General features: G+C 40.3%; 1 protein-coding gene across 4 annotated transcripts in view; it reads left to right on the top strand.

Annotated features, from left to right (window-relative positions):
* The window catches only part of LOC121280769 (collagen alpha-1(XXIII) chain-like), a 275,471-nt gene that overhangs the window by 173,285 nt on the left and 89,718 nt on the right, over nt 1–12,468 (top strand). For all 4 annotated transcript variants that reach the window (XM_041192944.1, XM_041192942.1, XM_041192945.1 and 1 more), the window contains one exon: nt 10,772–10,870. In XM_041192944.1, the coding sequence (XP_041048878.1) occupies nt 10,772–10,870 (99 nt within the window). The remainder of the gene's footprint in view (nt 1–10,771; nt 10,871–12,468) is intronic.

Here is a 12,468-nt window from a genome sequence, read left to right as displayed (position 1 = left end):
CTTTCTATTTGCCATTTGCTCTTCTTGCTGAGTTCCTTTATACAATTGCTGCCTCCAGATCCCAGAATATGCCATAAAAATGGCTGCATACAGATTTTATTGCATGATGCTATAAAGTCAATGAACGGTTCCTTATTTAAATTAACTGCTGCATGTTTTAATTATCCTAATTATCTGATTTAAAATTAAGGTCATCGCTAGAATGCTTCCATTCATTATTGGGTCCATTTTGCCTTTTAATTAAAATGTGCTTCACTAAAGATGTTTAACGGTGCAAATGGGTGACGCTCCCAAAGTTGGAAAGAGTGTGTGAATAACTTTTTCTTACTTCAAAAGGGCTTACGTAAGTCAAAAGTAAATAATTCCTCAGAGTCATATTTTCATGATTGTTATTGTTGCATGTGGCTTCTTAAAGCATTTAGAAAAACAAAGGTAACTTTGTTTTATTTCTATTTAAATATATTGGACTTGCAGAATTATTTAAATATTCAAAGGGTTTAATATTCTTGGTCCTACAAATTTTCAGCAATTTCAATATGTGGATGATAAAACAAATCAAAGATATTGGATAGCATATTATTCAATATGGTGTTAATCTGACAAGTGAGCACATAGCTCACAAATGGCAATGGCAAGTAAGTTATCTCCTGCATGAGACATCATGCAAAACACAGCTAATTCCCATTCTGTTGAGTTCCCTGTTTCAGCTCCACATCAAGTAGCAGACAGGGCATTGGGTAAAATTAGGGAACAGCTGTTTCCAATCGGCACATCATTTTAGGATAACATTAGCAGAGGTCTGGACATCACATGACACCTGTCCATGCCTGGGAGAATCTTTGTATTAACATTATTAATTCTGAAAAGTCTTCAAATGTTTGAGCAAGGCATGAACAAGGAGAATTTTCATTGTATGTACTGCTCTGAATTTTCCTCTGATCTCAGAATCACAGAATTGTTACAACTCATAAGGAGGCCATCTGGCCCATCATGTCTGCACTGGCTCTATGAATGAGCAATTCACTGAATGCCATTCTCTCGTCTTCTCCCCATACTTCCTTTTCAGATAACAGTCTAATTCCCTCTTGAATGCTTCAATTGAACCTACCTCCACCATACTCCCAGATACTGCTTCCCAGGCTTCAACCACTCGTTGCCTGGACAAAAATTTCCTTGTGGTGCTTTAGCTTCTTTTGCCAATTACTTTAAATCTGTGTTCTCTTGTTCTCAACCCTTTCATGTGTGGGAAAGCTTTCTCCCTATCTACTCTGTCCAGACCACTCAAGAGTGTACAAATATAAAAAAAGCAGCAAATAGGATCAAAAGGGGAAAAAATGGTAAAAAGGCAAAATTAATGGCCCTTTACTTAAATGCACATAGTATTTGGAACAAAATAAATGAATTAATGACACAAATAGAGGTTAATGGGTATGATCTTATAGCCATTATGGAGTTGTGGTTACAAGGAGAGATATTAGCACAAGATGCAATAATACTATAGCAAGAAAGGATCTTGGATTGGAAGATGTATAATCCATATGAGTGGAGGTAAGAAATAACAAGGGGAAGAAGATGTTGTTGTGAGTAGTCTATAGGCCCCCTGACAGTAGCTATACTTTAGGACAGAAAATAAATCAGGAGATAATGAGGGCATGTAAAAAAGGAAGTGCATTAATCATGGGTGACTTTAATCTTCATGTAGATTTGGAAAATCAAATTGGCAGAGGTAGACACGAGCAAGAATTCATAGAGTGTATTCAGGACAGTTTCGTAGAGCAATATGTTGTGAATCCAACCAGAGATCAGGCTATTTTGGATCTGGTAATGTGTAATGAGGCAGGTTTAATAAGTGATCTCAGAGTAAAAGATCCCCAAGGAAATAGTGACCATAATATGGTAGCATTCAGTGTGAGAGTGAGAAACTTGGGTCGGAAACAACTGCTCTTAACTTTAATAAGGGTAATTAGAATGGAATGAGGGCAGAGTTGGCTGGAGTGGATTGGGAAAGGAATTTAGCAGAAAAGATGGTTGATGAACAATGGCAGATGTTTAAGAAAATAGTTCATGACTCTCAACAAAGATATATCCCAGTGAGGAAGAAGGATTCAAGGAAGGGGATAAACCAACCATGGTTAAGGAAGTTAAGGACAGTATCAAATTGAAAGCAAAAACATACAATGTGGCAAAGATTAGTGGTAAGCCAGAGGATTGGGAAAGTTTTAAAAACCAACAAAAGATGACCAAAAAAAAGAAAATAAACTTTGAGAGTAAACTAGCAAGTAATATAAAAATCAACAGTAAGAGCTTCTTTAAATATATAAAAAGGAAGAGTGAGGCCAAAGTGAACATAGGCCCCTTAGAGAATGGGGCTGGAGAAATAATAATGGGGAACCAGGAAATGGCATAGGAGTTGAATAAATACTTTGCTTCAGTCTTCATGGTAGAAGATGCTAATAGCATTCCAAAAATACTAATTAATCAAGGGACAAAAGATGGGGATGAAATAAATACAATAATTATCACTAGAGAAAAAGTACCAGGGAAACTAATTAGGCTAAAGGTCAATAAGTCACCTGCACCTGATGGGTTGCATCCTCAGATATTAAAAGAAGTAGCTACAGAGATAGTGGATGCACTGGTAGTAACCTTCCAAGAATTCTTAGATTCTGGAAAAGTCCCAGAGGATTGGAGAACTGCCAATGTTACACCCTTATTCAAAAAGGGAGGGAGACAAAAAACAGGTAACTATAGGCCAGTTAGCTTAACATCTGTCATTGGGAAAATGTTGGAGTCTATTATAAAGGATGTAATAGCAGAGCATTTAGAAATACATAATCTAATCAAGCAGAGTCAGCGTGGCTTCATGAAGAGGAAATCATGCCTAATAAATTTATTAGAATTATTTGAGGAGGTAACAAGCAGGATAGATAAAGGGGAACCAGCAGATGTAATATATTTGTATTTCCAAAAGGTTTTCAATAAAGTATTGCACTTAAGGCTACCTAATAGAGCCCATGGATGTTGGGAGTAGTATATATTATCGTGGATGGAGGATAGGCTAACTAATAAAAGACAAAGCTTTGGGATAAGGAGGGCATTTTCAGGATGGCAACCTGTAACTAGTGGAATGCCACAGGGATCAGAACTGGGGCCTCACTTATTTACAATATATATTAATGACTTAGATGAGGGAAGTGAATGTACTATCACCAAGTTTGCAGATGACACAAAAATAGGTGGGAAGGCAAGCGGTGAGGATGACATAAGGAGTCGACGGGGCAAAAACTTTGCAGATGGAATATAATGTGGGAAAATGTAAGGTTATGCACTTTGGCAGGAAGAATAGAGGAACTGAATAATATTTAAATGGAGAAAGACTGCAGAAGACTGTAGATCAGAAGAATTTGGGAGCTCTTGTGCATGAATCCCAAAAAGCTAACATACAAATTCAACAGGTAATAGGGAAGGCAAATGGAATATTGGCCTTTATTTCAAAGGGAATGAGTATAAAAATAGGAAAGTCTTGCTAAAACTATACAATGCACTAGTTAGATCACACCTAGAATACTGTGAACAATTTTGGTCCCTTTATCTAAGGAAAGCTGTACTGGCATTGGAGGCAGTCCGGAGAAGGTTCACTAGGTTGATCCTGGGTATGGAGGGACTTTCTTATGAGGAGAGGTTGAGTAGCTTGGGCCTGTACCCATTGGAATTTAGAAGAATGAGAGGCAACCTTATTGATACATACAATATTCTTAGGGGGCTTGACAGGGTAGATGCTGAGAGGTTGCTTCCCCTTGTAGGAGAGTCTAGGACCAGAGGGCATAATCTCAGAGTAAGAGGGCGCCTGTTTAAAACGGAGATGGGGAGGAATTTCTTCTTTCAGAGGGTAGTCAATCTGTGGAATTCTTTACCACAGAGGGCTGTAGAGACTGGGTCATTAAGTATATTCAATGCTAAGATAGATTTTTCATCAGTAAGGGAATCAAGGGTTATGGAGAAAAGGCAGGAAAGTGGAGTTGAGGATTATCAGATCAGCCATGATCTCATTGAATGGTGGAGCTGACTCAATGGGCCATTTGGCCTACTTCTGCTCCTATGCCTTATGGTCTTATGGTCTTATTTGAATACCTCTATCAAATCTCCCTTCAGCCTTCTTTTCTCCAAGGAAAATAGTCCTAACTTGTGTAATCTGCCTTCATAACTGAAGTTCCTCATCCCTGGAACCATTCTTGTGAATCTTTTACGCACTCAAAGTGTAGTGCCCAGAACTGGATGCAATATTCCAGCTGAGCTGATTTATGCTTTGTTAACTGCTCTCTTGACCTGTCCTGCCACCTTCAATGACTTATTCATGTATACACCCACATCCTTCTCCTTCTGCACCCCCTCAGAGTTGTATCCATGTTCTTCCTACCAAAATGAACCACTTCACATTTCTCCGCATTGAACTTCATCAGCCACCTGTCCAACCATTCCACCAACTTGTCTATGTCCACTTTTGAACTTCTACGCTATCCTCCTCACAGTTCACAATGCTTCCAAGTATCATATCATCTGCAAATTTTAAAATTTTGCCTGTACACCAAGGTCTAGGTCATTAATATATATCAGGAAAATCAAGGGTCCCAACACTGACCCCGGCAACTCCATTACAAACTTCCTCCAGTCCAAAAAAGATCCATTAACTACTACTCTGTTTCCTGTCACTCAGCCACATTGCTACTGTCCCTTTTATTCCATGAGCTATAACTTTGCTCACAAGTCTGTTGTCCGGCACTATATCAATGCCTTTTGGTATCTTTACATTATGTTTGGAAAATTTAACAAGAATATTGAAAAAAGCAGCATTAACATCAGCAACTTACATTTCTATAGCATCTTAAATGAAGTAAAACATTGCAAGGTGCTTAAACCTATGTCTGCATTTTAAGAGCTAATTAAAATAGAACATACTGGTTTCCTCTGTCATTCCTGATGATGAGTTTTTGATATCTTAGAATTGATGATTTATAAGTCCGTACTCAAAAGCAGTATGTAAGTTTGGGAAGAGTGGGCACAGCAGCAGGAAGAAAAACAGCAAATAACAGTGTGCAAAAGACTTAGCAGGTGTGCTAACCTCATCAAACAGTAACCCCAGCAATGGGTCAGCCAAATCCAAATTACTTCATCTGTAAGCCACATTTTGACAGTTGCTAATTGTATATAGAAGTGACATGTAAGTGCATGTATGTTGTGAGCACAGTCACAGATATGGATTGATGCAAAGAAGCACGCTAAAATGGAAGCAGAGGTTTGTAGGAATGTAAAATTTAATGGTTACAATTAGAGCAGGGGTCCAAAATAGGGGACAAATTTTGTAAACTTTCAGAACAATTCAAAAGGCATTCAACAACATTTGGCAATGTTGGAGAGAAGAGAGTTCTAAGATGTGCTAGGCAAAAGTGAAGAGAAGGGAGCGGGTTGCAGGCATGAGTTGTAGGCAAATGTCAGAACAGCCTAGCCTAACCGTTTGATGGCTTCAAAAATGGAGATAATGCTGCATAAGGTGCTTATGAGAAGCATGGCCCATTGTGTCACTCCACATCACCATCCCCAAAACAAAATAAATTAATTTAAAGATCCGATTGGCCTTTTGGATTCAGATTTGATTTAATTAAGGCATGATTTTTTTTTTTTACTATGTATGCATGTTTTATTATGTAACTGACTGGTTAGTGATGGGTTTTGGACAGGTTCAGACAGAGAAGTGTGGCTTACTCTCAAATTCACTCCCGATATTGCTTAAATTAAATGATTAATACTTTTTTCCTTTGAATAGCAACCTATTTTGTTGACATGAATTCATATTTATTAGAATACAAAGAATTAATCAACAATAGGTACTACTAACATTTTATAAGACATGTCACACTAATTAGTCTTTTAAGTGCTAGGAGGTAAAAATCAGATTTGGCAATGTCAACTGAATCCAATCCACTATCATCCAGTTTGTGTGCCGGTCAAAATTGTATCTTATCCCTGGTTGTTTCCTCTTAGAGACAGAATAATACAGAACACAAAAGGCTATTTGGCTCATCATACCTGTGAAAGGGCTATCGAATTAGACCCATTCCCCATATCTTTCCCCATAGCCTTGTAAATATTTTCTCATCTAGTATTTATCCAATTCTCTTTTGAAACTTACTATTGAATCTACTTCCACCACTGTAAGTTTAGAGGTTTCAAGTTATAAAACTCTTTTAATTAAAATCGCTAAGTTCCGAATTCTTTACTTCTAATACTAGGGTCTTCAGTTGTGCTTGACCTAACAAGGTATGCATAACTACTATTTATGAATCAAGCAGAATTTATTAAGCAAGATTTTACATATACTTATCAAAAATCAGTGAAGACAACATGGAAGTTTCTTATTCCTCAAGATCCCAGGATTCCTCACATATTGCCAGCACAGGCGATGTCTTTCTTCTTCTGTCTCTGAAGTGATGTTACTGTGTTTCAGAAAAATCATATCACAGAATCCATGGTAAAACTGTGCCAAGACTCTGGGCGAAATTTTCCATGCCTGTTGGCGGTGGGCGCGTTTGGCAGCATGGGTGGACAATATGGTGAGAATTCCAAAAATTGGTTTCACTACATCATGAAACCAGTTTGCAATTGTCCGCTCTGCCTGGCAATGGCAAGCTGCATTTCCTGCCGCCGCACAGCAGGAACTTCATGGTAATACATCTGCATATTATTATAAGCCCATCTCACTGAAATCACCCGCCCATGCTGGATCATCCGAACATGTTGGCGTGTGTTTCACAACTGAACGTAAGTGGCATGCACTTGCCGAGCTGCACTTCGAGTTTTATTTGCCTACCTTGCTTTGGGCAGCTCTCGGGGTTATCAGCACCAGGCTTCGCAGGCAGCACCACAGCACTTTTAGGGGGGGGGCTCATGGGCAGATCTCTAGTTATGAGACCAGCCATAAGGCGGGGGTGGCGTTTTAATGGCTGCAGGGCTAGGGCTTGCTTGGGGAAGGGGGAGAACTGGCCTCAGGCAAGGGAAGTGGCTACAAGTCTGTGGCATTACTGGGGAAGAGGAGTATCCCAGGATGTGTGTGGGGTCGCATGTTGATCTCCACAAGTGACCTCAAGAGGGTGAGGACTGAGGAGGCAGTCCTCAGAGGAGATGAGGCCAAATGGAGATGAGGGTGTATGAGAGAGTGAGTGGGGATGTCCCTTGAGCTGGCAGGGAGTGAGATGCCAGTGGATGTGAATGTGTGATGGGCTTGTGAGATTAGAGTGCTGAGATGGTTGCCTTACCATGGCGGCACAGATGAGATCATTCATCCATTTTCTCCTCTGGATGGATGACCTGTTCTGTGCAGCACTGGCACAGACCACTTCTACCACCGCCTCTCAAGCTGGAGTGGTGACACTGATGGGCCTCCTGCAGCCGGCTCCAAAGGTGTCCAGAAGGCATCCCAGGGATGCGCCACTGAATTGGGAGCTGCAGTCTTCTTGCCTTTTGGGACCATGTCTTCTGCGCAGCAGTCCTGGTCTGGAATCGATGAGAGTTGTATGAGCAGCTGTACTTTACATATAGTACCCGAGGTGAGGGAGCAGCGAGGTGACGGTGTGGTAGGCAAATCGGAGGCCACCCACCAGTGAAATAGCATGTTTCCCAAGAATGCATGATTAATGAGGTGGGAATAGGATGATATGGCATGCAAAGCCACCATTACAGCCGGAGGGTAAAACGTTCTTTTTCCCACCTGCTACCTCATTTAGTGCAAATCTGGGATGATTCTACCCTCTGATTTTCCAACTGTTTTCCCTACTTTTCATTATTCTCGAAACCCTTATTTGGAAATAGTCAAAATTCAGTTCTACCATTGGCTTAGGGTGTGGGTATTCTGGTGCCAACCCACCTCTGTAACTAGAGTCATCTACACTCAAGACAAATGTCTGTCTCTTATTCCCTGGGCCCCCCAGAGTTTACATTCCATTGTGAACAAATGACACATTTCCCTTAGATCCAGAGCAGTTACAAAATTACATCCACCTCAATATATTTTAATCTAAGTCCCACGAATACTAAAGCCATTAAGAACAAATGTTAATAGTGCTTCTTGCCATAATGTCAGAAAAGAAAGGTTTTCCTCTAATACAGATGTTCTACCCTACAGATATTGTTAATCAATTAAACCAATGCATGGTTTCGTTTTAAAGATAGGGGGCAGAATTTTACGCTCGTTGGGCGGGTGTGCACCCGACCCAAAGGAATGTAAAATGACGCGTGATGTCATTAGACGAGCGTCCCGACGTCATCATGCACTCGTGCGATATTTCGGTTGACAGGCATGCACGGGAGTTAAAAGGCTTATTAAGGCCATTAACAATCCAATTGTTTTAAACTTTTCACTGCCCATCTAACCTTACAGTTGGTGGGCAGGCAAAGAGGCCGGGGGCCTTTGCATTTTTTGCGAAACCTCATCCACAGGCGGCATGAGGTTTCGATCCCTTATTAAAAAAATAAAAACTTTTCATGCTAATTTCCAACATGTTGCTGCTCAGGTGACAGAGAGTCACATGAGGGAACATGTTTTTCAACATCTTACAATGCTTTACTTTTCATTTTCAAAACTGTTCATCTCCCTGCGGCAGCTCAGTGCCTCAGGGAGCTTTTCCAGCACGTGCCCATGTACATGTGCAAAGTTGTGTGCTCGTCCTCCCCCCCTCCCCGCCCCCCACTACACAGGCAGTGCTGAGCGCTGCAGCACACGTTTCATGCTGGGCAAAATTCTGCCCAGGGTGTCACCCTAAGATCAAGCTACCAATTAGCCATGAAAACAAAAGCTGACAAAAATATTCTTAATTGCCCATGATACAATTAAGACAATATACAGACTTTTACAGTCATAAAATCCATTAACACCAGTTCCTTGCAAACAGCTGCAATCTTGTTCCTTAAATGCCTTGATTGTTAATTATCTCACCAGCAGAAACTGAAACTGAACAATTTAAAAAGTGGTTAAAATAAAATCCATAGGTGTTATTTCAGACCGACGTCGAACCCTAAGAATTAGTTATTGTCAAAATCTTACATCACCCTTTCAGGCATTGCAGTTCAGATCATAACAACTCGCTGTGTAAAAAATAGTTTCCTCATGTCACCGCAGGTTTTTTTGGCCAATCACCTTAAATCTATGTCCTTTTTAAAATTTGTTTGTGGGATGTCAGCATAAGTTGGCAAGGCTCGTATTTACTGATGTAAGCTGCCTTCTTAAACCTCTGCAGTCAATGTGGTGTACCCACAGTGCAATTAGGGAGTTCCATGATTTTAACCCAGCTTCAGTGAAGGAACAGTGACATAGTACCAAGTCAGGATGGTATACAGCTTGGAGGGGAACCTTTTTTTAAATTCATTTACAGGATGTGAGCTTCGCTGGCTGGGCCAGCATTTATTGCTCATCCCTAGATGCCCTTGAGAAGGTGGTGTGGACTGCCTTCTTGAACCGCTGCAGCCCATGTGGTGTAGGTACACCCGCACTGCTGTTAGGAAGGGAGTCCCAGGATTTTGACCCAACGACAGTGAAGGAACAACAATATTTCCAAGTCAGGATGGTGAGTGACTTGGAGGTGAACTTCCAGGTGGTGGTGTTCCCATCTGTCTGCTTACCTTGTCCTTCTAGGTGGTCATTGTGGTTGTGGGTTTGGAAGGTGCTGTCTAAGGAGCCTTGATGAATTCCTGCTGTGCACCTTGTAGATGGTACACACTGCTGCTGCTGTGAATGTTTGTGGGTGTGCTGCCAATCAAGCGGACTTGCAGGTAGTCTTCCTGTGCACCTGTTGCCTTTGTCCTTCTAGGTGATAGAGGTTGTGCATTTGGAAGGTGCTCTTGAAGTTTTAGCAAATTACTGCAGTGCAGCTTGTAAGTGGTACACACTACTACCACAGTGCGCCATTAATGGAGGGAGTGAATGTTTAAGGTGGTGGATAGTGTGCCAAACAACCGGGCTACTTTGTCTTGGGTTATGTTGAGTTTCTTGAGTGTTTTTGGAGCTGCACACATCTAGGCCGAAAATTATTTCATCGCAATCCTAACTTGTGCCTTGTAAATGGTGGACAGGGTCTGGTGATCAGGACATGAGATACTTGCCCTAGAATACCCAGCTGCCGATCTGCTCATGTAACAGTATTTATGTGGCTGGGTGTTAAGTTTCTTGTCAATGATGATCTCCAGGATGTTGCTGGTGGGGGATTCCGCAATGGTAATGTCACTGAATGTCAACCTTTCTGTCACTGGCACCAGTTTCTCCTTATTTGCTCTATCAAAACTCTTCATGATTCTGAACGTCACTATCAAATATCCATTTAACCATTGCTGCTTTGAGGAGAATAACCCCAGTTTCTCTAGCTTCTTCATGTAACTGAAGCTTCCCATCCACAGTACCATTCTAGTAAATCTCTTCTGTACCCTCTCCAAGGCTTTAACATAAAGTGTGATGTGAAAAATTTAAACAACCTGAGCCCTAACCAGTGTTATATAAGAGTTTAGCGTAACTTCCTTGATTTTGTACGCTATGCCAAGGTGGAGGATCCTATATGCTTTTTATAACGGTCTTCTCAACTTGTCCTAGCACATTCAAAGATTTGTCTATCTACAGGGCCAGGTCTCTCTGTTCCTGTACCATTTAATTCAAATTGCCTATTTTCATTCTTCCTACTAAAATGTATGCCTTGTTCAATACTTACTCTTTATTTTATGCTTCAATGTATAGGGTGATCTAGGTCATTCTGGACCACCTGGTCTAACAGGTCCTGCAGGTCCACCAGGAGACCCAGGAAAGGATGGTGCACGGGGAGTTCCAGGCGCAACAGTAAGAATATTTATTACATGGTCAAATACATAGAGTATGCAGACTACAAAATAAATGTGTAATTAATTTCCTTACTCTGCAGTTTGAGCTTAGCATGTTTTGTATGAACTAAAATGGAATGAATTGGTCTTTGACAGTAAAATGGATAGGGTGATAACGAATTGGCAGGCGTTTTACACCCTCCCAATTTTCTAATTGGGCAGTGGGTAAAATAATCCAGATTCCTTATCTCCCATTTTGTGCTACTGCTGAAGACCAATTTCAGCCCCTGTAATTCTTCATGAGTCCACAATCATTCAATAATGAGTTTAAATGCAATAGTGCAAGAAGGTGTTCCTGGTGTAGGTCCTCATTATACAGAAGCACCAGCCCGAGAAAAGGTTTTAACACAATTGATTCTGCAGCCAACAGTTCTGCCTTGTAAGGCTTCACCCAGGGAGCTTTGTCTTGCAAAATGAAGTCTCTAATGGTTAATTTGATTATCATGAACGACCGACTAAAGATCACTTTTTCTAATTGCTTATTTAAGTTGATTTAAATCCCTAATTTTAGTCTTACATCACCACACGGTCTGCCATCAACAAGTAGGGTGGGTTTTCATCCACTGTGATTAATATGCAAAATGTATTGTTTTATGGTAACTATGGGATTCAACATAGGTACAGGCAAATGGACCTGCTTCAATCCTTTTAATACCACTGGTTTTAGAGTACTTAAAGGAAAGAATATCATTAAAAATACCTATTACATAATAGCAACTGTTCTTTTAACCCTAGCCTCCCTAGCTATTGCAAAAATTCTGACGGCTATATGGGCCTGGTAGCTTTAGCAATAGGCAAAGATTGTGGACGTAAGATGTATCACTATATTTCTTCATCCTTTCCTGTGTCAAGATCAAATGCTATACCATTTCAAAATATTCATTGCAGCCTAGCCAGAAAATAGTGAAACTCACCCATGGAGAGAGCATAAGAATAAGAGAAATTAGTTAAAGCAATGAGTCAAACAAAAAGTTGTAGTTAGAGCTGTAAGCTCTATGCTTTTGTTTGCATTACCCTATTGCTAAAGCTACCAGGCCCATATAACCGTCAGAATTTTTGCAATAGCTAGGGAGGCTAAGGTTAAAAGAACAGTTGCTATTATGTAATAGGTATTTTTAATGATAATCTTTCCTTTAGGTACTCTAAAACCAATGGTATTAAAAGGATTGAAGCAGGTCCATTTGCCTGTACCTATGTTGAATCCCATAGTTACCATAAAACAATACATTTTAAGTAATTGTCCTCATCAGCTTCTCTAAGGTAAAACAAAAGCAAAATACTGTAGATGTTGGAAATCTGAAATAAAAACAGAAAAGGCTGGAAATACTCAGCAGGTCAGCCAGCAACTTTGAAGAGAAAAATGGAGTTAACATTTGAGGAAGGATTGACCATGCATCTGAATTCACTAAAGGAGGACCAAGAAAATGATAAAGAAAGGGAAAATAGAATATGAGAAACTAGCGAGAAACAGAAAAACAGACTGTAAAAGCTTCTTTAAGTATATGTAAAGGAAAAGATTAGCAAAGACAAATGTAGGCCCATTATAGGCAGAGGGAA

The sequence above is a fragment of the Carcharodon carcharias genome, chromosome 8, assembly GCF_017639515.1.
Source record: "Carcharodon carcharias isolate sCarCar2 chromosome 8, sCarCar2.pri, whole genome shotgun sequence".
Lineage (NCBI taxonomy): Eukaryota > Metazoa > Chordata > Chondrichthyes > Lamniformes > Lamnidae > Carcharodon > Carcharodon carcharias.
Note: the sequence above shows the minus strand (reverse complement) of the source record. Positions and strands in the feature narration are given on the sequence as shown.